Genomic DNA, 27,488 nt, shown 5'->3' with positions numbered 1-27,488 from the left:
ATAGACTGGATTAAGAAAATGTGGCACATATACACCATGGAATACTATGCAGCCATAAAAAATGATGAGTTCGTGTCCTTTGTAGGGACATGGATGAAACTGGAAAACATCATTCTCAGTAAACTATCGCAAGGACAAAAAACCAAACACCGCATGTTCTCACTCATAGGTGGGAATTGAACAATGAGAACTCATGGACACAGGAAGGGGAACATCACACTCCGGGGACTGTTGTGGGGTGGGGGGAGGGGGGAGGGACAGCATTAGGAGATACACCTAATGCTAAATGACGAGTTAATGGGTGCAGGAAATCAACATGGCACATGGATACATATGTAACAAACCTGCACATTGTGCACATGTACCCTAAAACCCTAAAGTATAATAAAAAAAAAATTAAAACAAAAAATAAATAAATAAATAAATAATAAAAAATAAAAAAAAATTTTAAAAATTCAGGAAAGTTTCAGGATACAATATTAATGTACACAAATCAGTAGCTCTTCTGTACACCAACAGCGACCAAGCTGAGAATCAAATCAATAACTCAACCACTTTTACAATAGCTGCAAAAAAAACCCAAAAACCAAAAAAAGAACCAAAAAACTTAGGAATGTACTCAACCAAGGAAGTGAAGGACCTCTAGAAGGAAAACTACAAAACACTGCTGAAAGAAATCATAGAAGACACAAAAAAATGGAAACACATCCTATGCTCATGGATAGGTAGAATCAATATTGTGAAAATGACCATACTGCCATGAGCAATCTACAAATTCCATGCAATCCCCATCAAAATACCACCATCATTCATCACAGATTTAAAAAAAAAATTCTAAAATTCATATGGAACCAAAAAAGAGCCCACATAGCCAAAGCAAGACTAATAAGCAAAAAGAACAAATCTGAAGGCATCACATTACCTAATTTCAAACTATACTGTAAGGCCACAGTCACTGAAACAGTATGGAACTGGTATAAAAATAGGCACATAGACCAATGGAACAGAATAGAGAACCGAGAAATAACCCAAATACTTACAGCCAACTGATCTTCAACAAAGCAAACAAAAACATAAAAGTGGGTAAAGGACATCCTTTTCAACAAATGGTGCTGGGATAATTGGCTAGCCACATGTAGGAGAATGAAACTGGATCCTCATCTCTCACCTTATACAAAAATCAACTCAAGATGGATTAAAGACTTAAACCTAAGACCTGAAACTATAAAAATTCTACAAGATAACACTGAAAAAGCACTCTGGACTTTGGCTTAGGCAAGGAGTTCATGACCAAGAAGCCAAAAGCAAATGCAATAAAAACAAAGATAAATTGCTGGGACTTAATTAAACTAAAGAGCTTTTCCATGGCAAAAGGAATAGTCAGCAGAGTAAACAGACAACCCACAGAGTGGGAAAAAATCTTCAAAATCTATACATCTGACAAAGGACTAATATCCAGAATCTACAATGAACTCCAACAAATCAACAAGAAAAAACAATCCCATCAAAAAGTGGGCTAACGACATGAATAGACAATTCTCAAAAGAAGATATACAAACGGTCAACAAACATATTTCAAAATGCTCACTATCACTATATGATCAAGGAGATGCAAATCAAAACCACAATATGATACCACCTTACTCCTGCAAGAATGGCCATAAAAAAAAAAAAAAAAAACAACAACAGTAGATGTTGGCATGGATGCAGTGAACAGGGAACACTTCTACACTGCTGGTGGGACTGTAAACTAGTACAACCACTACAGAAAAGAGTGTGGATTCCTTAAAGAACTAAAAGTAGAGACCAGGCACAGTGGATCACACTTGTAATCCCAACATTTTGGGAGGCCAGGGTGGGTGGATCACCTGAGGTCAGGAGTTCCAGACCAGCCTGACTGACATGGTGAAACCCCGTCTCTACTAAAAATAGAAAAATTAGCCAGGTGTGGTGGTGCTCACTTGTAATCCCAGCTACTTAGGTGGCTGAGGCAGGAGAATTGCTTGAACCTGGTGGGCAGAGGTTGCAGTGAGCCGAGATCACGCCATTGCACTCCAGCCTGAGCAACAACAGCAAAACTTTATCTCAAAAAAAAAAAAAGTACTAAAAATGGAACTACCATTTGATCCGGCAATCCCACAAGTGGGTACTACCCAGAGAAAAAGAAGTCATTATACAAAAAAAGATACTTGCACACATATGTTTATGGCAGCACAATTAGCAGTTGCAAAAACATGGAAAAAACCCAAATGCCTATCAATTGACTGGATAAAGAAACTGTGGTATATATACGCGACGGAATACTACTTAGCCATAAAATGGAATGAATTATGGCATTCACAGTGACCTCAAAGAGATTGGAGACTATTATTCTTAGTGAAGTAACTCAGGAATGGAAAACCAAACATCATATGGTCTCACTCATAAGTGGGAGCTAAGCTATGAGGATGCAAAGGCATAAGAATAACACAATGGACTCTGGGGACTCAGGCAGAAAGGGTGGGAAGGGGGTGAGGGACAAAAGACTACAAATAGGGTGCAGTGCATACTGCTCGGGTGACGGGTGCACCAAAATCTCACAAATCACCACTGAAGAACTTACTCATGAAACCAAACACCACCTGTACCCCAATAAACTATGGAAATAAAAAAATTTGAAAAATAAAAGAAAGAAAGAAAAGTAACGATGGCTTGGAAAGGTAAGGAAGTAATGTAGACTAAGAAATGCAATTTTATATATCAAACTGAATCTGTGGGGACAATAATATTTGCAAATTATGTGAATACCAGCACCTTACAGAATCTATTCTTTTTCCCACAAATCTTTCCTTCGAAGTTAGATTAAAAAGTCAGCATAATTTTAAAATACTCTAAAAATTTTCAAATCAATTTATAGCAAATCCCCTAAAAAAGTCAGCTTTCAGTCATTCGTTTAACCATTTAAAGATCAAAGAGAAAATAAAGTATTTCAAAACAAAGAGAAGAGAGTCAGTTCATAACTAACAGGTTCCAAACCTCTGCCGGTTGCATTCTCTCCCATATTCTGGCTGCGACTTCCCCCATCGCTGTCCCTGGACAGTTCATGAACTACCTCTCCCAATGGTGGACACTACTGTTGGGCTTTTGGTGTTTGGCAGTGGCCTGATACCTTATGCTGCCACCTTAATGCTTCTTTTGGTACATTCTGACTATTTGATGCCTATGAGTTACATTTACCTTTTGGGTATTATATCAGCATTCTTCACCCCGTAAAATTTATTTCTCTCAACTATCCTCTGAATCAAAAATGGGTAGTAGCTTTTTTAAAGCAAACTGCTCCTATCTGTCTTTCTAATTACTAAATTTCAACACTTAAAATGTATATTCTCAAAAGCCTGTAAGAAAAAGAATTATACGTGGCTTCTAATCGTGGCTACAAGATTTTTAAATCAAGAAATGCAGAAGAAAGAGAGAAAGACAGAAAGGGGATAAATTTCAGGTGTTAAGTATTCTCCCATGAAATAGATGGTGGTATCACCAGCATTCCATTAAAAAGCAGTCAATGTTATTTTTAAAGGTCAACTGGAGTAAAAATAAATTTTAATAAGATAGGTCGCCCCATCTTTTACATAGAATCAAATATTTCAGAAAGTCTAAAAAAGGAGTGTACATTTAACCACAAGTGGGTAAGACCTCAATGCTAAAACTCTGATGCCAAGTACTTTAAAACATCAACAAAGACTCTATATGTATAAAACGAGCAAAGATATCATTAAATAGAAAAATAATCAATACCTTTAATCAAATTTTTCAATACATAAGAAAGCATTAGCTTATTTCACCGTTTAAATGTAGCAATATCAAGCTCTGTTCACTAAGTAAATGCAAAGGATTTTTTAAGATATACAAAAAAACAAAAGCGGTATAAATCATTTTCTTCAAAAATATCTTGTCATGTATATTGACAAAATGCAAGCACCAATAATCAGTGTTTTCTTTTAAAAACATCAGAACTTGGTTGGAAATTTAGTCCTGTTGACCTTTAAGTCATTTCAGCCCAATTTGTTCACTCTACACAATTTTGAAGACTTGACCACTGATGTTTAAGAACCTTACACAAGATTATTTAATTGAAATCTAACACTATATTGCCTGCGGCCACAAAAGCAATAAAACATTTTCTACCTCTCCACCCCACAGATCTCCGTTGTGATGCTGTGAACAATGAACAGAAAGCTGGATTTAGAATTTAATTTCAAAGAGAAGATTCACAACTTGTTAACAAAAGAGAAAGTGGTAACTGTGTCCTGAAAATAATACAATTATTGAATTAACAGTAAAAATGTGTTTTTCCTGGTACACATAGTATTTATGAAGCCAGTAGTATAAAACATCCATCAAGCAATCTTATTATAATCATTGTGGGTATAGCACTTAAGAGACAATACTTTGTCCTATATAGATTTGTATTTTTAAACAATCATACTTACGGTAAATGTTGCAAATACAAAGTGAAATCAAACATCTTTTGACTTTTTACTGACCTAATAACTGTTAAAAAAAAAAAAAAAAAACTAAAACTGAACATATTCAGTTTAGACAACCAGAAAATACAAAATGCGGGGAAAGCTTACATATATATGATCAAAAGTATACAGTAATATGGCTTTTGTTTGTACATAATTTAATATGCTACTGTGTTATGCACACAAATCTTACTCTCCTTTCAAGTTACCCTTTAAAAAAAACTGTCAAAAATCTAATGCAAAATAATCCAAAAGAAATATATGAGCCAAAACTACAATATACTTAAGTTCAAATTTTCCAGTAGCCATATTAAAAAAATTGAAATTAATTTTAATAACGTTATTTAACCCACTATATCCAAAATACTATGATTTCAAAATATAAACAATATAACAATTATTAAAGATCATTTCACAGTCTTTTTTATTCTGTGTATTTTAACTCACAGCATATCTCAATTCAGACTAGCCACATTTCAACCACTCAATAGCCACATGTGGCTAGGGGCTACCATACTGGACAATCCAGGTTTAATTAATCTCTTTATTAGGCCAGTGGCAAAACTAGACTGGGTGCAGTGACTAAAGACTGTAATCCAAGCAGTTTGGAAGGCCACAGCACAAAGACTGCTTGAAGCCAGGAGTCTGAAACCAGCCTAGGCAACAAAGTGAGACCTTCATCTCCACAAAAAAAATTTTTTAATTAGCAGGGTGTGAGTGAGTGGCACGCACCTCTAGTCTCAGGTACTTAGGAGGCTGAGGCAAGAGGATCACTTGAGCCTCAGAGTTACCCAGTGAGCTATGATCGAGCCATTGCACTCCAGCCCAGGTAACAGAGTGAGACCCTGTCTCAAATAAATGTCTAAAGGATAAAAATTTAAAAAGAAAGTTGTCAGAAAAAAAGGAATATTACTCATGAATCTACCAAAAAAAGAATTATATGCAAATGCCCAATAAATGGATGGCAAGTAACATCACATTTGCACTGCAGTGACTTCTACTAGTTTAAAACTGGTAAAGGACAATCCTAAAATTTGCATTAAAACCTCCAGGAATGATTTCCATACTTGCAGCATTCTCACCCTTTGGGTGCTCTCTCTTTGTTAACTTGCTCTGTATGTGTTCTTGATAAAGGACTATGCTCCAGTAATTACATCTGTTATAAAGCTTTGCACAATGCTAAGGGGTGTGTGTCTTTAAAAAAAAAAAAAAAGAAGGTAGGTCTATCTTGTTCATTGTTCTTAACCATTTAGCCATATCTGGTAGCCAGCAGGTGCTCAAATATTTGTTGAATGAATGAATGTCACAGGTATTTAATAAGGCATAGAACTTCAGTGCTGGAGATATGGCACGTGACAGAACTGGCCCAACCTACCACCCATAGCAGAAATACCCTCCACAATACTGCAGACAGTGGCCACCCACCCATTGTTTTAAACGAAGTCTTCAGATACTGATGGCCAAATGCTGCATGGGTCACAGCCAAAGATATGTTTTGGCTGTCCTGCCCTATTGAGCTGGTGTGGTATTTTTAAATAATCTGAATTGAAAATATTTAAAAAACAGATTTCACATGGAAACCACTATCAAGTTTTTGTGAAAAACCAGTAACTCTGACAATCTGGCATCTTCAACCCTGATAGGGCCAAGCGGTTACTGCCCCCTTTAACAAGGCATCGGTTTCAGTCTCCACTGTCCCAAACCACACCCTACTTCTCCAATAGGGAGTCCTAAAATCAGCTGGCTGCCGTCACTTTGGGCTGATGGTTTTCTTATAGTAGTTGAGCTAAAGGGAAAATCAAATATTTATTGTCTCCATATTTACAGCAAAAAACTAAAATGAAGGAGAGTCCTATATTTATTATGCCTGGGGCTCTCTTCATTAATGCACCCGTTTGGCCCTGCAGCATCTAAATTTGACACCTGATGTAAACACTTTGAGTGGCAGGAGTCTTCTATACTTAGCCCATTTCATTTCTGGACAGCCTTAGTGGGGTGTGTGTGTGTGTGTCTTCTTTCATGCTAAGTTAAATCTGCTTTCCTAGTCCATCTACTCATTGACCTGGAACCTCTGCTAGAGATATCCAGCATACTCATTCTATCCATAAGAAAGCTATCATATTCTGCAGTCATCCCTTCTCATCTCCTGTAATCGTTCTTTACAGAGAAAAGTTTTTACACTCCACCATTCTAAGTTTCCCCTCTTAGGACATAATCTAACTTCATAGGGTTCTTCCTAAAGAAGAGGGAGAAACATCACATTAATTCTATTTCAGATCTAGACAGTGAAATGTATGGTGTAATGGAGCTCATATTCCAAAAGACAAATGCCATTATTACTGAATATAAGCCATTGTGGCACACTCTGTACAAATTCTGTGGCAGAGGTTTCTCATTCAACATCCATTCAACAAATATTAAGCATCTACAGAGTACCATGCTAGGTAAATTCCTGAAAACAGAAAATCATTCATCTTGTTCTTCATATGAATCACATAAAAAAACTAGCCAAATCTTAACATTAAAAGCCCACAGAATTTTGTGAAATATGTATATAAGTGCAATCTAATTATAAGGAGAAATATCTAGTACATAACTAAAATTTTATTTGTTTGTGCTAAATATTAATATACAAAAAGTTTTCTTTGGTCAATCAAGCAGGGGTTCCCAATTAGCCAATGAAGATCTACCAACAGAATACCAAGTTTTACCTAGCAGGACTGATTTCAAGCGATGCTGTCTTTCCCTAGTCAATGCACCAGATTGGTAGCAAGGGAGGAAACATAAAGGTGATGACTTCACAATGATCATGACCCTTTGTAACTTCATACTCTCTGAGCTTTCTATTTGCCTGATGTGATGCTGCTTGTTTTTTTGTATATACACACAATTTCCATATGTGCAAACATCATCCATGTAACTAGTGATTGCCATTTTGCCATTTAAAAAAAAAAAAAACCATGTTTTAAAAACAGCATTATCTACTCTTCTCCACTCTCTGATGGAGCCCACATAAGCATCACCCAAGGAGACTCCTTGTCACAGAGAGACTAAAAGAAGATAACATTTTCTAAAATATAACTTAGATTTCTTTCTGAAAAGTTTTTTTTTACAAGATTAAAAAGTTACTCCTATACTTTAAGAGGGAGAAACTGACAGAGTGGACAAAAAGATTAAACTTGAAACCTCAAAGCCCAAAATGGGAAGCACCACGCTGAAGTGTGATACTTAGGACCACCACTGACTCTCCTCCATAAGGACATGCCTAACATGAGACTGTGTTGTTTCCACTCACTTTGGTCTTTGCAGCTGACTTCCGTACTAGTATTTGGCCCTGAATTTCAGTGTCTCCAGTGATTTCAAATTAATTTTGTTCTACATGAATCCTGCAATGTCTGTCCAGAAGAAAAAGTAACATTATCCCAACAAGAAACAATTTAAACATTGGCCATGTAATAAAGATATATGTGTTGTACATCAATTTCATTTTCTATACATTACCACAGAATTCTACTACTATTTATGACGTTCAAAATCCTTCTTTTAAAAACAGACAAAAATGGATAGAGGATGGATGCAGTGGCTCATGCCCATAATCCCAGCACTTTAGGGAGCCAAGGTGGGCAGACTGCTTGAGCCCAGGAGTTTAAGACCAGCCTGGACAACATGATGAAACAAAAACATACAAAAATTAACTGGGCATGGTGGCACCCACTTGTAGTCGCAGCTACTCAGGAGGCTGAGGTGGGAGGATCACTTGAGCCCAGGAGAGGGAGGCTGCAGTAAGCCAGTATTGGACCACTGCACTTCAGCCTGAGAGACAGGGAGAGACTCTGTCTCAAAAAAAAAAAAAAAAAAAGATGAGGGATAAAGAAAATAAAACCCTCAAATGGGACCAGATGGGACAAAATGACAAAAAATAATTCCCTTAAAAGTTATCTAGGACTAGCCATTAGGGAGTCCCACTCCTTAACTCTGCAGTATTTATTTACCTATTACCATATATGAATGTTTTCCTAGTTAGTATTTCAGGAGTCTATTATTTTATGTATCAAGTATATTGCACAGTCAGAATAATTCCTAAAGACAAACATAGGTTTTTGTTTGTTTGTTTGTTTGTTTGAGACAGAGTTTCACTCTTGTTGCCTAGGCTGGAGTGCAACGCTGCGATCTCGTCTCACAGTAACCTCCACCTCCCAAGTTCAAGCAATTCTCCTGACTCAGCCTCCCAAGTAGCTGGGATTACAGGCATGAACCACCATGCCCAGCTCATTTTGTATTTTTAGTAGAGATGGGGTTTCTCCATGTTGGTCAGGCTGGTCTTGAACTCCTGACCTCAGGTGATCAACCCGACTCGGCCTCCCAAAGTGCTGGGATTACAGGTGTGAGCCACTGTGCCCAGCCTTACAAACACAGTTAATAAGGAGTTTAACACAAAGTTTATGTTCAATATCCAATATCTACTTCAAGTATGTATCAAAAGACGAGAGTTCATTTTGACATTTTAACAGTGGGGGAGGACCCTTTATAACTATAGTTTTAATTTATTCACCTGGAAAAATTAACTGTCAAGATGACAAAAATAATTTTCCTTCCAGTTACCACTGAATATATATCTATAAGCTTACCCCCACTACCATCCCAGCCCACAGTTCTAACACATACCTGGTCTGTTAATTCGGTCAATTTTATCCATACTAGGGGAGGGGAGCCGAAGTCGAGGACTGCTTTGATTGGAGTTGTCTGATCCCACATCGTTGAATGAATCATCAAGAGTCAGCAGGAGTTCTTTTACACATTTATGACAGATACTATGTTGGCAAGGAAGAATCAATGGGTGGGTAAACAGCTCCTTGCATGCGGGGCAAATGAGCTCCCTTTCGATATTCTTAATGGTAACCTTGAGAGTAAAAGAATCCAAGTTAAAGGCTCTTAGTGGGTAAATATATTAACATTCTTATACCTCTTGAATAAGTACATGTTTATTTTTCCAAAAAGAATTAAGAAAATGATTTTTTAAATTTTAAATTTCTTTTCTGCAATAAAATTCGATACCATCAACTGCCCTTAACACCCATAACCCAGAACTGAAGGAACATGAGATAGTAAAAGGCAAAAATGAAGAGAAAAATTACATAAAATATTAGGGGACCATGATATTTTATCAAAAATTATACAGGCATCATTCGAATCTCCATCACCAGTGCACTGATTTAGGACTTCGGTGAAATCCTAAAAGTAGATCATGTCAATACAAATTTTGAATATAGCACTAAGGGTAAAACTATATTCTTATTTAGTGAATTAACACTGTGACTGACAAATAACAGGAGCTATTAAACACTAGCTGAGTAAGTATGTTCATGGAACCCTAGTTGGAATCTATTTACAAGCTGAATTATCAGCAATTTTCTACATTAAATGCGACCATTTTTCATTAATGCCTGAGGTTCTCATGCTGTATATGAAAGCAATTATCTTAAAAGCACTTTATGAAAATGTATTAGTCCATTTTCACACTGCTATAAAGAAATACCTGAGGCTGGGTAATTTATAAAGAAAAGAGATTTAATTGATTCACAGTTCCACATGGCTAGGGAGTCCTCAAGAAACTTACAATCATGGCAGAAGGGGAAGCAGATCTGTGTTACGTGGTGGCAGGTGAGAGAGAGCAAGAGAAGGGAAACTTCCTTATAAAACCATCAGATCTTATGAGAATTCACTATCACGAGAACAGCATGGGGAAAATCTACCCCTGTGATTCAATCGCCTCCCACCAGGTCTCTCCCTCAACACCTTGGGATTACAATTCAAGATAAGATTTGAACCTAACCATATCATTCTGGCCCTGGCCTCTCCCAAATCTCATGTCCTCACATTTCAAAACCAATCATGCCTTCCAAACAGTCCCCCGAAGTCTTAACTCATTTCAGCATTAACTCAAAAGTCCAAGTCCAAAGTCTCATCTGAGACAAGGCAAGTCCCTTCTGCCTAGGAGCCTGGAGAATCAAAAGCAAGTTAGTTACTTCCAGGATACAATGGGGGTACAGGCATTGGATAAATGCTCCCATTCTAAATGGGAAAAATTGGCCAAAACAAAGGGGCTACAGGCCCCATGAAAGTCTGAAACCAAAAAGGGCAGTTATTAAGTCATAAAGCTTACAAGTGAGATCTCCTTTGACTCTATGTCTCTCATTCAGGGTATACTGATCCAAAGGGTGGGCTGCCATGGCCTTGGGCAGCCCCACCCCCGTGGCTTTGCAGGGTACAGCCCCCACACCATCTGCTTTCATGGCTGGCGTTGAGTGTCTGCAGGTTTCCCAGGCGCATGATGAAAGCTGTTGTTGGATCTACCATTCTGGGGTCTGGAGGACCATGGCCCTCTTCTCAGAGCTCCACTAGGGAGTACCCCAGTGGGGACTCTGTGTGGCAGCTTATACCTCACATTTCCCCTTTGCACTGCCCTAGCAGAGGTTCTCCATGACAGCTTTGCCCCTGCAGCAGACTTCTGCCTGGACATCCAGGTGTTTCTGTACATCCTCTGAAATCTAGACAGAGGTTTCCAAACCTCAACTCTTAACTTTTGTGCACTGGTAGGCCCAACACCATGTGTAAGCCACCAAGGCTTTCACCCTCTGAGGCAATGCTCTGAACTGTACCTTGGCCCCTTTTAGCCACAACTGGTACTGGAACAGCTGGGACATAAGGCACCAAGTCCCAGTGATGACAGCTGCAGCAAAGATGCTGGCTGCAGTTGGGAAGGCACAGGCGGACCTGCTTGCTCTACAGAGCCAGCAGGACCCAGCAACAGGCAGGAGCCCTTCTCCCTTCAGAGTTGGTGCGGAGGGAGCCCCATGCTCCTGGGTGCAAATGCAGCCACCCAGCTGTGGACTAGGGCATTCCTATGCTCTCGGAGGCCCTGCCCTTCTTCCCCCACATGCTCAGAAGTGCCTGCTCCTACTGCTTGGCCTCTCCCCATTCCCAGTGCCCACTCTGATTTTGGAGAAAAGCTGTGGCCAAGCCCAGGCACTGACATGACCTGGCCAGGTGTGTGTGTGCTTGAGGAGATGCTGACACACCAGCCCCCTGCCACTTCAGCCCCCTCTGGACTTTGGGTGCTGATGAATGTGGGAGGGAGGCCAAGGGCAGGGCTGAGGGTGACTCAACGTGGTACTGCAGGCATCCCTCAGCTAAAACACTCTGGGCACCATGACGGCAGTGGGAGGGAGATAGGCTCCTGGGAGGAAAACGACAGGTCCCTGCTGAAACCCCACCTTCAAGCCAGGGAAAGCCTGAAGCCTAGGGTCCAGGCTGCCAGTTCCACTGACTGGAGTGAGAACTTACAGTGAATTTTCCAGGCCCACCCATGGCCACCCATGGGCCAATCAGCATACACTTCCTCCCCTCTGAAGCCCATAAAAATCACAAACTCAGCCAGACTCTGGCAGATGATGGGACGACCTGCCGACAGATAAGAGCTACCCACTCGGGTCTCCTCTCCACTGAGGGCTGCACACTCGACAAAATGACCTACCTGTAGAGAGGAGGTACCCACTCCGGGTCTCTTCTCTGCTGAGAGCTGCAGTCGTTGGGAGGAAATGCCTGCAGAAAGCAGCTACCCACTACGGGTCTCCTAAGAGCTATTCTTTTGCTCAATAAAGCACCTCTTCACCTTGTTCACCCTCCAGTTGTCCATGTAGCTCATTCTTCCTGGACACAGTACAGAACTCTGGACCTGCCAAATGGCAGGACTAAACAAGCTGCAACACAAACAGGGCTAAAATACACCCTGCTGCTCACCATGTTGTGGGTGACGAGGAGGAGACAAGAGAGGAGAGAAGAGCTGCAGCCCTTCAGGGAGCCTGGACTTAGGAGCTCCCCAAGCCAGGGCTGTGACATCCTCTTTGTGGCTCTGCAGTTCCTGGCATCTCCAAGTTTCTGAGTGCCACCATGTTCCACAGTGCTTGTAGTGGGAGCCACTTGTGGTACACCTGTTGCAGCCACAGCAAGGAGCCGGCGCCCATACTGGCACCTGGACCTGCCTGCCCCGCCACAGCCAGCATGCCTGGCTGTGCACACTGTACCCCGTGCTCGCTCACTCATGCACCCCTTGCTGCTCTGCACCTGGCTTGCCCTTGGCAGCCATGGGATCTGGGCCAGTAGTGAAAGCCAAGCACAGCCTGCCGGGCCAAGTGGGCAGAACAAGCCCAGTGGGCCTGAGCAAAACTTGGGCAAAGGCAACACTTGCCACAGAGGTTTCTGGCTGGCGAAGCAACACCCTAAGGATCCTGTGATACCGAGGCTGCATACAGCAGCAGGGCCCTGGGCCCACTCCACGAAACCATTTTTCTCTCCTAGGCCTCCAGGCCTGTGATGGGGCTCTCTTCATTAATGCATTCGTTTGGCCCTGCCAAACGGAGGGACTGCTGCCAAGATCTCTGACATGTCCTGGAGACATTTTACCCACAGTCTTGGCAATCAACATTTGAGTCTTTTTTACTTAAGCAAATTTCTGCAGCTAGCTTGAATCCCTCCCTAGGAAATAGGTTTTTCTTTTCTACTCCATGGTTAAGTCTGCAAATTTTCCAAACTTTTACGCTCCGCTTCCCTTTTAAACGTAAGTTGCAATTTCAGATCATCTCTCTCAAGTTCAAAGCTTCACAAATCTCTAGGACAGGGGCAAAACACTGCCAGTCTCTTTGCTAAAGCATAGCAAGAGTCACCTTTACTCCAGTTCCCAACAAGTTCCTCATCTCCATCTGAGACCACCTTGGCCTGGACTTCTTTGTCCATATCACCAGTAGAATTTCGGTCAAAACCATTCAACAAGTCTCTAGGAAGTTCCAAACTTTCCCACATCTTCCTATCCTCTTCTGAGCCCTCCAAACTGTTCCAACCTCTGCCTGTTATTCAGTTCCAAAGGTGCTTCCACATTGTTGGGTATCTTTACAGCAGTGCCCACTACCTTGATACCACTTCTCTGTGTTAGTCCATTTTCACAGTGTTATAAAGAAATACCCAAGAGTGGCTAATTTACAAACAAAAGAGATTTAATTGACTCAGTTCTGCATGGCTGTAGAGGCCTCAGGAAACTTACAAACATGGCAGAAAGGGAAGCAAGCACGTTTTACATGGCAGCAGGTGAGAGAGAGTAAGAACAGAGAACACTACCTTATAAAACCATCAGATATTGGGAGAATTCATTATCACGAAAACAGCATGGGGGAAACCACTCCCATGATCCAATCACCTCCCACCAGGTCTCTCCCTCAACACCTGGGGATTACAATTCAAGTGAGATTTGGGTGTGGACACAAAGCCTAACAGAATATTAAAACACTGTAGGGGACCCTTTAAAAAGGTGTATAAGCACCACTACAAATGCTCTCAATACAACAGGCTTTCATTATTTTAAGTGAGAAGCATTTTAGACTCATCACAACTAAAGAAGTTTGATGACCTCATACCAGTTTCCCCATCATTTCTCTATGTAGTTTTTTCCATGTATCCCAGACTTCATATCTATGAATCCTATAGTCAGCATCCCTGCAATTTTAAAGACAGCCCAACTTCAAAGCACTTATAACCTTGGACAATCATTTCAGCTACTAGAAATACATAGAAAATTAAAATTGACTTAACTAAATGTAATGAAATTTTAAAACGTATGCTAACCTATTCTCTCTAAAGTGACACAAAGTGCTTCAATAATCTGACAATTTAACTGCATTAGAGCCAACTGGTTTTATCACTGTCAGTGGGTGTTTCAATGCAGTCTCTTGCTGCATCACTCAAATACGTGATGAAGAGCCATATCACCTCCCAACTGTTCACAGATTTGGAAATAAGATAACCAAACCTCACAATTCACATCAAAGAATACAGAATATTCACATCCTATCTCATTTCACAAAGGGTTTGGCACCTAATTCAAAATAAAATCCTGTCCGGGATATCCAAAATAGGTTCCTACATTCCATTTTATGTATAAATATGGTCAGTTAAAGTTTACTTCTCACTGGGGGAGGATCTAAAATCATTTCCATTTTCTTGTACATAAAGCAGTGTCTTGAATCTGACTTTTCAATCACAATGGACATAAAGTATTTCTTACCCAAGAGAAAATTTAGTTCATCTGTCATTGAGGGACAAACAAACTGACTGTGATGTGGCGGCTCCCTCAATTAAGCAGTTCCTCAGGAAACTTCGGAAGAATTGCACATTCGACACCTTTAAACAAAAACACTTGCAGGCTGACAGCTGCCGGGGGTGGGGGGGCGGTGGGGGGCCCGGCCCGCCCCCCGCGGGGAGACGAAGCCGGGGAGGAGCCTCTGGCCCAGGCGGTGGCAGCCGGCCGGGCCCGCGGCGGTCAAGACGCCTAGACAAAGGGCGGCCCCGCAAGCGCGAGGCACGCGCCCCAGCTTTCTGCCCGCACCCAACTCCCTAACGCTAATTAATTCTACAGCCTAAGCTTCATTAGAGAGACCCGCCATGATTCCCCGAGGTGCTCAGGTGGGCAACCATCGGATATGCGCTCTTCTCCGGCCCAGGGGACCCACGTCCGGCTCTCGGGGATAGAAAGGGGACGCCCCGGGTTGCAGAACCTAGCCCCAGGCGGGAGAAGGCGAAGAGGAAGCGGGATCCCCACACGCCTGCCTTTGCTCTCCCGGGAGGAGGCTCCCTCCGGGCTCCTTGCGGAGGAAAGAGAAAGAGCCGCGGTAGGCACACCGCCCTCGAGGTGGGGGCGGCGGTCACCTCCGCACTCACCGGCGAGTCTGAGCCATCGCCCTCCATGGCTGCCTTCTGCCAGGTGTCATCAGCGGCACGTTCCACTCAAACACACCGGCTACCGCGCGCAGGGTCTGGTGGGCGGGTCCCTGCGGCGGCCGTGGAGCCTGGGTCCGAAGCTGGAAGACGAGCTGGTCAGCTGTACCTGGCCAGCGGACCGACGCGGGGAGAAGTAAGCCGGGGCAGGCAAAAGCACAGGCGCGGGAGAAGCGAGCTTTGCTCCCAGCGACTGCCCCGGGAATCCCACCCAGCTGCCGGCTGCGGCAGCGGCTCCCGCGGACTGCGGCTGGGAAGGGCGCCTCGCAGAGACCTAGGCGGGGCACCGCGGGGCGTGGCCAGGGCGTGGCCTGGGCGTTGCCCAGGCAACAGCGCCAGCCGCACAAAAGAGGCGGGGCCGCCTGGGGCTGGTAGGCCCGGTGTCTAAGCGGTGGGCTGAGCGGGACTCGGCTGGGCGTGGGTGTGGCACGCTGCTGGGACTCGGCGCCCTCAGCCGCCACCTTCCCCCTACGCATCAGCCCCTCACTCCCACCCGGGTAGCCGCCCGCCGCCCTATGCCAGGCTGGGGGGGGGTCTCTGAGGAGCGGAAGTGAGGGCAGCAGGGAGCGGTGGGCGGGTGCCGAGGGCGGCGCCGGGGCGGGGAGGCTCCGCTGCGGCAGAGCAGCCGGCTGCAGCCCTGGCCCCTGGCCCCTGGCCCCCGCGCTGCCACTCCGCCCTTCAGTTTGCTCTCACTGCGCTTTCTTCACTCGCGGTTCGAAGCCCCGCTTCCAGGCTCAGCACAGGACGGTGCGGGCGAGGGCGAGCCTAAGCCACCTTCCCTGAATGGCCGCGGCGAGCACGGCAGAGCTGCGCGAGGCGACCAGAGTGAGACCCCGCCCGCCCCCTCCGCCGTCCCCAGCCAGGCGCGGCCTGGGGTTCCCTGTCCCCGCCCGGCTGGTCCCCGTTCTCTTCTGGCTTCACTTGCTGGGTGAACTCAATAGTCCCTGACTGGGCACCGAGCAGTCGTATCCCGCTTTCTGTTTCTATACCCTCAAGTTGCGATGTCACCGCACGTTCTTGCCCAGTGGCGCGGGGACCGCCTGCAGGGTGGGGATTCCTCTCCTGGATGCTGGCCAGGGACAGAAGTTAAAAGGCCGCGGCAGGGGAGCGACCCCCCGCCACCCGGGCCTACGCTTTCCTTCCTGAGGACCAGGACAGAGGGTCCTGAGCGGCTCCGGCATCCCCGCACCCCCGCGGGGAGTGCTGCTGAACGTTAAGGCGCGCGCCAGCTCAAGGACTGGCGGCGTACATTTCACCTGCCACGGCGCAAGTGTGTTTCTTGTGTTGTTTTCAGGACACACGGAGAACAAATTAACTTACGATTATTAGATCACGCCACTGCCTTCCTGGCTAGCTAAACAATTCATTCCTATGTATTAGGCTTTAGGAACAGATGCCCTAAATTGCGGGTTAAGTAGGGACTACAGAGCTGTAGCAAGACGTCTCGTTTAGGTTTTAAAATGCTTCCCACTTTTATTTCCTGTTTGGGAGAAGTCGCTCGCTGTGGCAAGTTCCGCCGTCTTCCCACAGCCCTGTCTGCAGCGGTAGCCTCGTCTCCATTCCGGCATCTAAATAAGGAGTGTAGAATTAAGAACGTTGAGGGACTATAGCAATTTTCTCTAATGGAATACCCTCCATTTACAGATGAGGTGAACAGAGGACGAAAGCTTTGCCAGGTAATAATGCCTGGGCTGTTCTGATCCGGATTAATGCCCGTTGCGTGGCCGCAGGTGCTAGACTTGCGAAGGCTTCCTTTCCACAGGTTCTGAAAAGTGCTAATCAGGAGGAGACTAACAAATGCCTGCGTGAATTAGGTGCCTATATATATATATCTTTAACGGCTCAACCATTAGAAAGCATTATAAGTCTTTCTCATACTGGCCTTTGAGCTAAATAATTCCCCTTGGTGTGTAATTTCATATCAGCACACCTGCTTTGATCCAAAACTTATTAGTTGACACAGTAAAAGCGATTAGAAGGCTCCATTAACAGGAATTAAAGATAAAATCTGTATAGACAATATTTTGGTGAAAATACATTGCTATGGCCTTCCATTTTGCAAGTCAGACTTCACTGAGCTATCATTTTGTACCTGATCCACAAAATTCAAACGTGATGTTAATACACTTGGCAAAACTGTGTCTCCAAAAAAATAAAAATACTTATGCAGTGGGCACAACCTTACCATTATCACCCCAGCATAGGTTTTAGTTGTGTGAGCAACTGTCTATTCATCCTTCTGAAGCAGATCATTTGGTGGTATTTTTGTTTTGGTCCCATGAGATGTTTAAGACCTTATATTAGTCTAGATTCGAGGACTTTCTAAGCCTAATTCTTTCAGAGTATAAGTGTCTTCTTGTTTTAATTTTGTGTTTGTAAAAATTTTTGAGTATTTTTGTGCCTCAAAGATGTTCAAAGTTAAAATAATAATTCACCAAGTAATGGTATCATTGCCTAGTTCTCTATCAAAAATATAAGATCTACAAAGCCTCTCTTATTTTGCTCAAACCTTTTTGTGATATCGTATGTTGGTACAGCTTATCTGAAGGGACATTTTACAAATCCTATCAAAAATTTTAAATATTTTTACCTTTTGACTAAGCAATTCCACATCTAAGAATGTTCCTACTGTAATACTTGCATGTGTGCACAAAAACATGTACAAAGAGCTTATTGAGACCTTATTTATAACTAAACATCATCCATAATACACATTCATACCATGGAATACTATGCAGCAGTTAAAATCAATGTACTGATGAGAAAGGATTTCTAAAATATAATGTGCGCAGTGGCCCACACCTGTAATCCCAGCACTTTGGGAGGCTGAGGCGGGTGGATCACCTGAGGTCGGGAGTTCGAGACCAGCCTGGCCAACATGGTGAAACCCCCTCTTTACTAAAAATACAAAAATTAGCCCAGCGTGGTGTCACACGCCTACTCAGGAGGCTGAGGCAGGAGAATCACTTGAAACCAGGAGGCAGAGGTTGCAGTGAGCCAAGATCGTGCCACTGCACTCCAGCCTTGGCGACAGAGCGAGACTCTGTCTCAAAAAAAAAAAAAAAAGTACAAAACCATATGGATTCTGAATGCTGCCACTCTGGCCAAAAGACTAGGTATATCTGATTATAGGCAAACAAAAATAAGCATCTGGAATATAGCACAAAAAATGATAACCATTGTGGAGAAGTAAGGGATGGAGTCAGGTAAACAAGATTTAACTCTTCACTCACACTGTATTATCTTTGCATCTTATACGTACATGTTATACTTCTAAAACGTTTTAATGTTAAAAATCCTTTCTATCCATAAACTTTTAAAAACAAAAGGTGAGGGGAAGAAGACAAATACGAAAACTGCCATTTTAAACCACTGCTTTCCCAGTTCCCTGATCATTTCTGTCTCCCTGGGCTGCCGTGCTTTGTGTCAAGTCATCAACTTCTCTGTTTCAACATCCAAATATCCCAGCCTCCCAGGATACCAAGACCCTTCCCAGTTCCTCAAGTTAAAATCCTGGTGGGTTTTGTTTGCTTGCTTTTTATCTTCCTTTCTTCTTCCCTGTCTATCTCTGGTCAGCCTTAAATCATAGTTTGTTGTCAGATTCTGTTCTTTCTCATCCTCACAGCCAATTCCCGTGCCCACTCTAAGCCCCCTCTCTACATGCCTAGATTACAACAGTAGCCTATAAATTCAGTATTTACAGATGACTTTCCATATGTGTAGCCCTGTCCTCATGCCTCTGTTTGCACAAAGAGCAGAATAAGCTACAGTCCTGGACCACAGGCAGCTTGGTATTGGAACATAAGGGGGTAAGGGGGTGTGTGGACATGTGTATTTGAGTGCGTGTATGTGTGTGTGCGCGCACATGTGTTGGAGAGCAGGCGTTAGAGGGTGATAAACTTGTGGTAACAAAATAAGTCTGGTAAAGTATGGAAGGCCTCTATGGTTTTGTAGATGTTGAGCAGCTTTTGAAGGCTTTTTAGCAGGAATGGCATGAAATATCTGAACTTTAAAAAAATCATTATTCCCCTATTTTACATTGTATATGCTATCCCTTGGTGCCTACTCCTCCCAAGTTTGGAGTATCCTAGCACCTCCTTTTTCAATAGTTTATTTTAAAATCTGGGTTAAAATGCAAAACAAGAAAACCTATCCCATTCTTATCCCCCTAAGTCCACAGACCTTCAATACTCTTGCCTTCATTGTGATATCTAATTTTCTACTTCTGGTATTACTTAATTGCTCTTCTATCACAGGGGCATGAGCTTTCTCACATCCATCTACTTCATGAAGTCCAAAAGGTCAAGTTTCCCCTCTCCAAACACACACAATTCAGGCTTTGATAAAACAGAGTCTCAATCAATGTTCATTGCTTGATATTTAAAATATAAACCCCTTACGCTATAAATCGTATACTACGCCCTAAGCTGACTTGATCTCTTTCCATATTGATTCCTAATACCCAACAAGAGATTAAATTCCTGGCTGGGTCAAGTCCTAATGACCATGGTGCATATTAATTGGTTTGCTCTGAGATCAGACAGGCAGGGTACCACCATTCTATTAGTATATACTAAACAAGAAATAGAAACAAGGTAATATGGCCACATATTCCCTAAACTCTGCCCCCTTTTGGGAACCCCTAATAATTAAGCAACCATAGGTATAAAATCAAGAGAGCCCCTGGACTTATAGAAAATAAAAAGTATGGAAATAAAGTAAATTACAGGGTTTTCCAGTAGATTGGCACACAGACCACCTATACTACTGGGTATGAGGAGGTTACCAGTGAAGGGATAATGAATGGCATTGTCTATCAATCATTGACTCAAGCTACTGACAGGCCAAGCTTACCAGTCATAAAGTGTTTCTGTGGGAACAAAGTCAGGGGAGAGGAGTCCAGAGAGCCAGCAAGTTTGGATTTCCACTACCTGGCCAAATCCTCCTCATCTTTCAAGTTGCACTTCTGGAGCCTCCTTTATTAGTTTTGATTTCATTGATTATCTCCCTTTATTCTGAACTCTTTTAGCACTCAGTTTAACACAACTACCCAGTCTTTGTACACTGATGTTTGATGTTTTGTCTTCTCGACCATTTAAGCTTTTATTTAAGACAAAATCTAATAAGCATTTGTCTACTAAACAGTAGCACCAGAGCAACAATTTGCAATTAGGAAGATAAGAGGAACCCAGTGCTGCTGTCACGGACATTTTTCCAATAATGATGAGCGTACTGGCTGCATAACTAGTGGGCAAAGAATTTTTCTGGCCAACTTCAGGTAAACAAAATTGGTAATATTTTGAGGCACTCTAGCAGGTCCCTCTCTGTTGACATCTTATTGTTCTTCCCCGTAGGGTTACTAGATTTAGTAAGTAAGAACACAATACACCCAGTTAAATTGGAATTTCAGATACATGATAATTTTTTAGTATATGTTCCAAATATCACATTGTACATATTCTAAAAAAAAAGTATTTGTCTCAAATTCAAATTCAACTCTACATCCTGTATTTTATCTGTCAGCCTTACCTCCACTTCTTAATGATCACAATGTGGATATAAGGTGTCTTAAGGCCCAACCCTGTTGTCATAAAAGCTAGAAGTAATAGCTTTCATTTATTTATGGCCTATGATGTGTCGATAACATCATATCGATAACACTGATAATGTGTCAGTATTAGGAAACCTGCATAAAAGATTCATTTAACCCTTGCAGTAACCCTGTGAAATAGGTATAATTCTTTTCAGAGAAGACATGTAACAACTAAAATTCCTCTCCACCTCCGCCCATAGATTAAGTAATATGCTTAATCTATAGGCTATATACTACATAGCTATATACTAAAAAGCCAGGATTGAAACCTGGGTCTCAGTCTAGCATCCTTATTGCACTGCCCACAGGTAAGTATACAATACAGAATTTACAATTTCACTAAAAACCTGATTTAAACATCCTTTTACAAAGTAGTTTAGGAGACACCTTTTTTTTTTTTTTTCAAATTATCTTTAGTGCAATATAGTAAAAAAAAATCAGAGGAAAATTATGATATTTATGAAAGTAGCTCTTTTCAAATGATATTACAAAAATCTAAATCTTCTGCCTGCCTTCCCTACTTCCCACAGCACATACATTTCACCCAATTTCAATATAGATATTTAAAAAACCCTTAAAAAATACTTTGTAAGCCAGACACCGTGGCTCACCCCTGTAATCCCAGCACTTTGGGAGGCTAAGGCGGGTAGATCACTTGAGGTCAGAGCTCGAGACCAGCCTGGCCAACATGGCGAAACCCTGTCTCTACTAATAATACAAAAAATTAGCCGGGCATGGTGGCGTGTACCTGTAGTCCCAGCTACTAGGGAGGCTGAGGTAGGAGAATTGCTTGAGCTCGGAAGTGAAGGTTGCAGTGAGCCTGAGATTGCACCACTGCACGCCAGCCTGGGCAACAGAGTAAAACTGTGTCTCAGAAAAAATAAAAATAAAAATAAAAATACTTATGCAGTGGGCACAACCTTACCATTATCACCCCAGTTTAGATTTTAGTCGTGTGAGCAACTATCTATTCATCCTTCTGAAACAGATCATTTGGTGGTATTTTTGTTTCGGTCCCAGGAGATGTTTATGACCTTTTATTAGTCTAGATTTGAGGACTTTCCAAGACTAATTCTTTCAGAGTGTGTCTTTTTTTTTTTTTTTTTTTGAGACGGAGTCTCGCTCTGTCGCCCAGGCTGGAGTGCAGTGGCGCAATCTCGGCTCACTGCAAGCTCCGCCTCCCGGGTTCATGCCATTCTCCTGCCTCAGTGTCTTCTTTTTTTAAGGTAAAGTTTGTGTTTGTAAAAATTCTTGAATTTTTTGTGCCTCAAAGATGTTCAAAGTTAAAATAATTCACCAAGTAATGGTATCATTGCCTATTTCTCTATCAAAATTAAATATAAGATTTACAAAGCCTCTCATTTTGCTGAAACCATTATACTCCTTAGATGTTCCTGAATAGTAATTATTAAATTATGGGAACAATGTACCTTCTGGCTGTTTACACATAAATGGAAATATGCTAAATACACAAAATACAAAGAGATATACTAAAATTTGAATTCTATATTCCTTGTCATCAAATCTTCATTAATATGATTCCAGAACAGTGTATGATGGTGATAAAAAAATTAGTGAGGCAAATCTTTCAAGAGACCAAAACAGTTGGAAAATACTGCTTTGAGTAACCTTAGATATTGACCACAGATTTGGAAACCTCTCTTTTAATCCAGAGAGATTACCTGCAAAAGAAACAAGAAGACAGCTTTCAGAAATGGTAAAAGTTTCACTGCTAGTGAAACATAAGGAAATACATTTTCATTTTTAAGCCTCGAGAATGATCGTAAGTATTAACTACACTTTCGCAGTACTGTTTGATGAGCAGAAAGGTCACAATGGCAGATATCACTGTGTACTTTAAATATTAAAGTAGCCATCACAATAGAGTAAATAAGCTGATCCAGTTTGTCCTGTAGATTTTAGGTTACCCTAAGAAAAAAAGGCTCACTTCCCACATTTCAGAGAACATATGGTATGCTAACTTAATTTGAAATAGCCACACAAACTGCTGCCACTGGGGAAGGAATGAGATTGGAGGTAGGCATGAACTTAGACTTTTTACTCTGTAAAACTTTCTGTGAAGTTTGAATATTTTACAACAAGCATATATTCAGGTATTAAGTTAGTAAAAATATAAACCTATGTATTTTTAATTATGTCCAGAGTTTGAGAAGTCCAGTACAAGGATGAAACAAATCTGGGGTAAAAGTGAGAGAAATTAAGAAGATGGTCAACTCAGTGGTCTCAACTTTGAGGGATGGTGGGGCGGAGGGCAGGCCAACTACAGGCCTCTGCTCTCTTAATTCTCATATTTAGACCAGTTTCCCATTATTCTTTACATTACAAACCCCAACTACAAAGTGGAACCTAACCCCACAGAGGAAAATAAAGCAAGTCAGTCTCAAAGGTCTGCTATTCCATGGTTAATATTCAGTGTTCAAATCCTGTATAATCACACACAAAACAGGGGTCTTAAATGGGCTAGTGCTGGGGCTGCGGGGCGGAGCAGGATTTGAGCCTGAGGAGAGTGGGTAGGAAATAAGCTTACGTTGAAATGGTTAGGAGGCTACTCCTGACCAACTCTCCCCCTCCAACCCCCACAAAACAGAGAGAGGAACTGTCCTAAGTTCTTCTTGGGAGAGACTGCTTTCCAACCTCAGAGATTTCAAAGGGACAGCAGGCCTCTCCATCTTTAGAAGTCAACCGGGAATGCTCATGGGTTTGCTGCAGGCCCATTGCTGAAGCCTAGTGAAGAGAGAGACAGAGAGAGAGAGCAGAGAAATCCAGTAAATGAAGCCAGAAAGTTAGTGTTTTTTCATTATAGTGAGCATACTGTGATGAACCCATTGCTATTCTTAGGGTTTTGTTTTTGTTTACCTGACTTGATTATAAGGAGTTTTAATGGTTCTGCCCTACTTCCCCATTTCATGTTCATGGGACATCCATCAGTCGGCTTCATGGTCACCTGGGCTGTTCTTCACGTGCAAATCCCTGGGTCCTACCCCAAAATTATTCTCTCAGAATTTCAGGATTTGTCTGCTATTGAAGGAAAGCATAGCCAATTCTGACTTATTTTGAAGAACATCTGAGCGCCATAGGACAAAATTGACCTATCAATCATCTTATTCTCCATCCTATCAAGAGTAGTCCATTTATTTTGTTCAACCAAAGGCATTCTTTTTCCTCCCTGCCCCCTAGCCCCTCATCGTTCCCAAATAGATGCCCCTGTTAGGCATTCCCCTAGACCTGAGCAGTCGGGGTGCTGCTGCACCTCTTGCTCTTTAAAGGCTGTGGTTCTGGCCCTCCTCTGGTTGCCTGCCTCTTTGCTCAGAGCCAGCCCTTTCTCGGGGACTTCTCTCCCCAGGGTCCATTCTTCAGAGGGAAGGGTGGGCCGCAATATGCACCCTAGGCCCGAAGGGTGGTCAAGGGGCTGCTGCTGGGGCGACAAAGAGTTCGGATATACTGGACAGTGGGTGCTGAAGGCCCCTTGAGGTGCAGGATGGTGCCTGGGCTTGGAAGAAAAGTGGAAGGAGGGTTCTCCATTTGTACTTCTGGCCCGGGGTTGTAAATGGTAGGGGAGGCCCAAGACACAGCTCCACTTTCGAAACGTTAATGAATATTCTGTTTCTGATGAATGTATTCAGTGCCTGTAGAACAAGAGAATTCAGAGAGGCGTAGGGTTCATTTGGGACTTTGTAGGCTAAGAGTGCATTAAACCAGCTCCCCAGCCCTGGGGCCATAGGACTGTCGGGCATGAAGCTAAAACTACTCTATATGCTATATCGGCGGCGTTGGAGTTAGTGGGGTGTGGGACTGCAGGGTTTCAGGTGCTCACATTAGGGCTACAGAATCATCCTCCTTCCTGTTAACCGCGCACAGGGAGTCCAGTGCTCCTTTGTGCCATCACCTCTTCTCGAAGCTCCAGGCGCAGAGGGCAAACGCTGACGCCCTTTCCCGCCTTCTCTCCGTCTGTGAGTCCCGGAGGGCAGTGCACTGTGCAGCCTCCGTATTTCCCGACACGTTCCGCCTGCAAACCACTTAGGAGCTTCTGCCGGCAATTTCTCGGATACAGCGCGGAGCCCAGCCTCCCGCACTGACTCAGGCCTGGCACCACCCCGCCCGCTGAGGGCGTGGTCGCGGGCGCCACCGACGGCGCCAGCCTGGGTTCCTAAAGGCTCCGGGACAGGTGTGGGGCAGAAATCCCGCTCCTCCAGCATCTTCCCCACCCTACCGAAAGAAGGCTGCTTTAAATATTCCCGGCCTGGAGCAGCAGCAGCTAAGGACGTGGAAAGAGGCCTGAAAAGGCCAGGGCAGGGCGAACGGAGGTGCTGTCCCTATTTACCCGCCACATGCTCTGACTGCGGGCTGACCCCAATCCCACACTCCGAGCCTATTCACTCGCTGGGCGGACCCTGCCTCCACGCTCCGCGCCCAGGCACGAAGAGGTCACCCACTCGAAGTCACTACGCTTGAGTAGCCCTGGTTGGTGGGGGAGAGCCCCCTTGGCCAACGCCCCGCCCTCCTCTCCATCTTCGGACGCTGGGCTCTCGCCCTTCGGTGTCCGGGAGCCCCTATTGCTGCCCAGCTGGCCCCAAAAGCGTCCGAAAGTCCCCTCTTGTCTTATTTCAGAGATGCCACGCAATAAAGAAAAGGCGGCTACTTTGCATTCCGCAGCTGCTGGGACGCCCGGGCTGCGAGCGCGGCTCCTGGATTCCAGCCTCCCGCCCTTCCCAGGCGCTGGAATGGACACGGACACCCACAGTGGCGGGCCAGGTAGTGCCGGAGTCGGGGGCCCAGGCCGCGGCGCCCCGCGCCTCATCACTTACCTTGCCTTTAGCTAGTAATTCCATGATGTAGCCAAATTCACTCATCTCCCCAGACTCCGACATGTTTACGCCCCTTCACAAACTCTGGAGGACCGACGCGGGTGTATCGAATTTGTCCTTTCTTTTCTCTTTTTAGTCTGAGTTTTGCCGAGCTCCCCGCCCATAAGCTGTTAACCAGGAAAAGTGAGGAAGCGCCGAGGAAAGCAAGAAGCGGGCTTGGGTGGAATGAAGGCCACCGAGGGCTCCCGGGCAGCCTCGCCCGGCTTGCTAGGATCTGGGTGCAGCGGTCGGGGCTGCGCGATCTAACGGAACAAACGAGGGCGGCGGCGGCGGCCGTGAAACCCTCACCAGGCGGAGCCGGGCGCGCGGAGGCTCCGCCTCCTCGGGGGTCGCGGCCGCGGTCGGACCGCAGCGGAGACAAACAAACGCGCACACAAAGCGGGTCCGCCGAGTGCGGCGCAGCCCCAGCTGGACATTCCCCGGCCTTTATCGCATGCCGGCAGGTTGGCCGTCCCCGGCTCTCGGCGCGAAGATCTGGAAAAAAGCCCCATCGCACTGTCTGGAGGTGCGAGGGCAGACAGAAATGAATACAGAGGAGGCGCAACAAAGGGGCTGGCTGCCAGAGCCGGAAAATAAATAAATAAATACATAAGCGAAGGCCAGGAAATGGCAACGGTGCATCTCAAGTCAGCCTTCCTGAAATCCAATAGGTAATAAAGACCAAGCCCCGCGCTTCTGAGATGAGAACAAATACAGGGATTGTATTTTAAACACTCTTAGTTGTGTAAGGTCTATTGTATCTCCATATCCTTTTGATACTCAACTTTCCTTTAACAACAACAAAAAAAAAAAAAGAAGAGGAAAGAAAAGAAAATAAAAAAAAATTGCCAGCCAGGTTCCTGGACACTCTCACCGTTAGTTACCACAAGTCCACTTTTCTAATTATTTGTTTCGTTTGTTGAGTTAAAGCATTCAGTGCAGGCTTCTCACATTTCTATACTTCTTTTTATAACAGCAGCTTCCCTAGGAGGCTACAGCTGAAGTGGCCTCAGACCATACCTGACAATCTTTGCTTCTCTTCAAAAGAAAACTTGGCTGAACAAAGTCAGTCCCAGGCCATCACTCTGCTCTAGGCAGTCTTTGCGATTAAAGGCTTGATGTTTTTTCTTTTTTAAAAAAAAAAAAAAGAAAAGAAAAAAGCTGCCAGCAATAATTAGATTAGACACGAATAAGATTTACTACAAGGTTCGTGAAACCACTTTCCTTAAGCAAGTTGGCGGAGTTTGCGTTGCGCTCAGCACCAGTGGGCAGGGTGATGTGTCGAAATGACCTATTTTACAGGTGTATAAGAGTTTTGCAGGCTTAATGAGACGTAGGGATTTTTCTTCTTTGCCTCTTCCTTTTGTCATTTTCTAATTTCTCCACTTTGGTCCAGAAATCCAGAAGCATACACATTTCTTTCGTTTTTCAGCACACCTCTCCGTAAAGCTCCAATAGTGTTGCTCTGTAACTGTTGTTCTACCAGAACTTTGCTTCTTCAGTGTTTTACTTTCCGGTATGAGCTGGTGCTGAAAACCTCTTAGAACAAGCAGCAAAAGTTAACATGCTGATGTTCACAGTTAGGGCTCTGTAGGAGGCAAGACACAATCATAATGCTTCTTGGATGTACAGCTAGAAGCTTCTTGTCCCTCTTAAGTTCTGTAGAACTTCATGTATACTCTTTGCGTCCATAGGAAAACT

General features: G+C 43.6%; 1 protein-coding gene across 6 annotated transcripts in view; it reads right to left on the bottom strand.

Moving 5' to 3' along the window:
- The window catches only part of TRIM36 (tripartite motif containing 36), a 60,173-nt gene extending 34,079 nt beyond the window's left edge, over positions 1-26,094 (bottom strand). The window contains exons 1-4 of one of the 6 annotated variants that reach the window (XM_058440601.1): positions 15,273-15,560; positions 14,620-14,735; positions 9,171-9,405; positions 7,801-7,900 (exon numbers count right to left, since the gene is read on the bottom strand). Coding sequence is in view for 5 of the 6 variants with exons in the window: in XM_032156643.2 (XP_032012534.1) it covers positions 9,171-9,405; positions 25,749-25,811 (298 nt within the window). In the remaining variant the exon portion in view is untranslated. Of the gene's footprint in view, positions 1-7,800; positions 7,901-9,170; positions 9,406-14,619; positions 14,736-15,272; positions 15,578-16,776; positions 16,898-23,101; positions 23,668-25,748 lie in introns of those variants that run through there. The other 5 variants (XM_058440600.1, XM_032156643.2, XM_032156639.2 and 2 more) reach the window with 5 other exon arrangements.
- Between the last annotated feature and the right edge of the window lie 1,394 nt (positions 26,095-27,488).

The sequence above is a fragment of the Hylobates moloch genome, unplaced genomic scaffold (assembly GCF_009828535.3).
Source record: "Hylobates moloch isolate HMO894 unplaced genomic scaffold, HMol_V3 SCAFFOLD_6, whole genome shotgun sequence".
NCBI classification, from domain to species: Eukaryota; Metazoa; Chordata; class Mammalia; order Primates; family Hylobatidae; genus Hylobates; species Hylobates moloch.
This window is presented reverse-complemented; position numbering and strand designations above follow the sequence as displayed.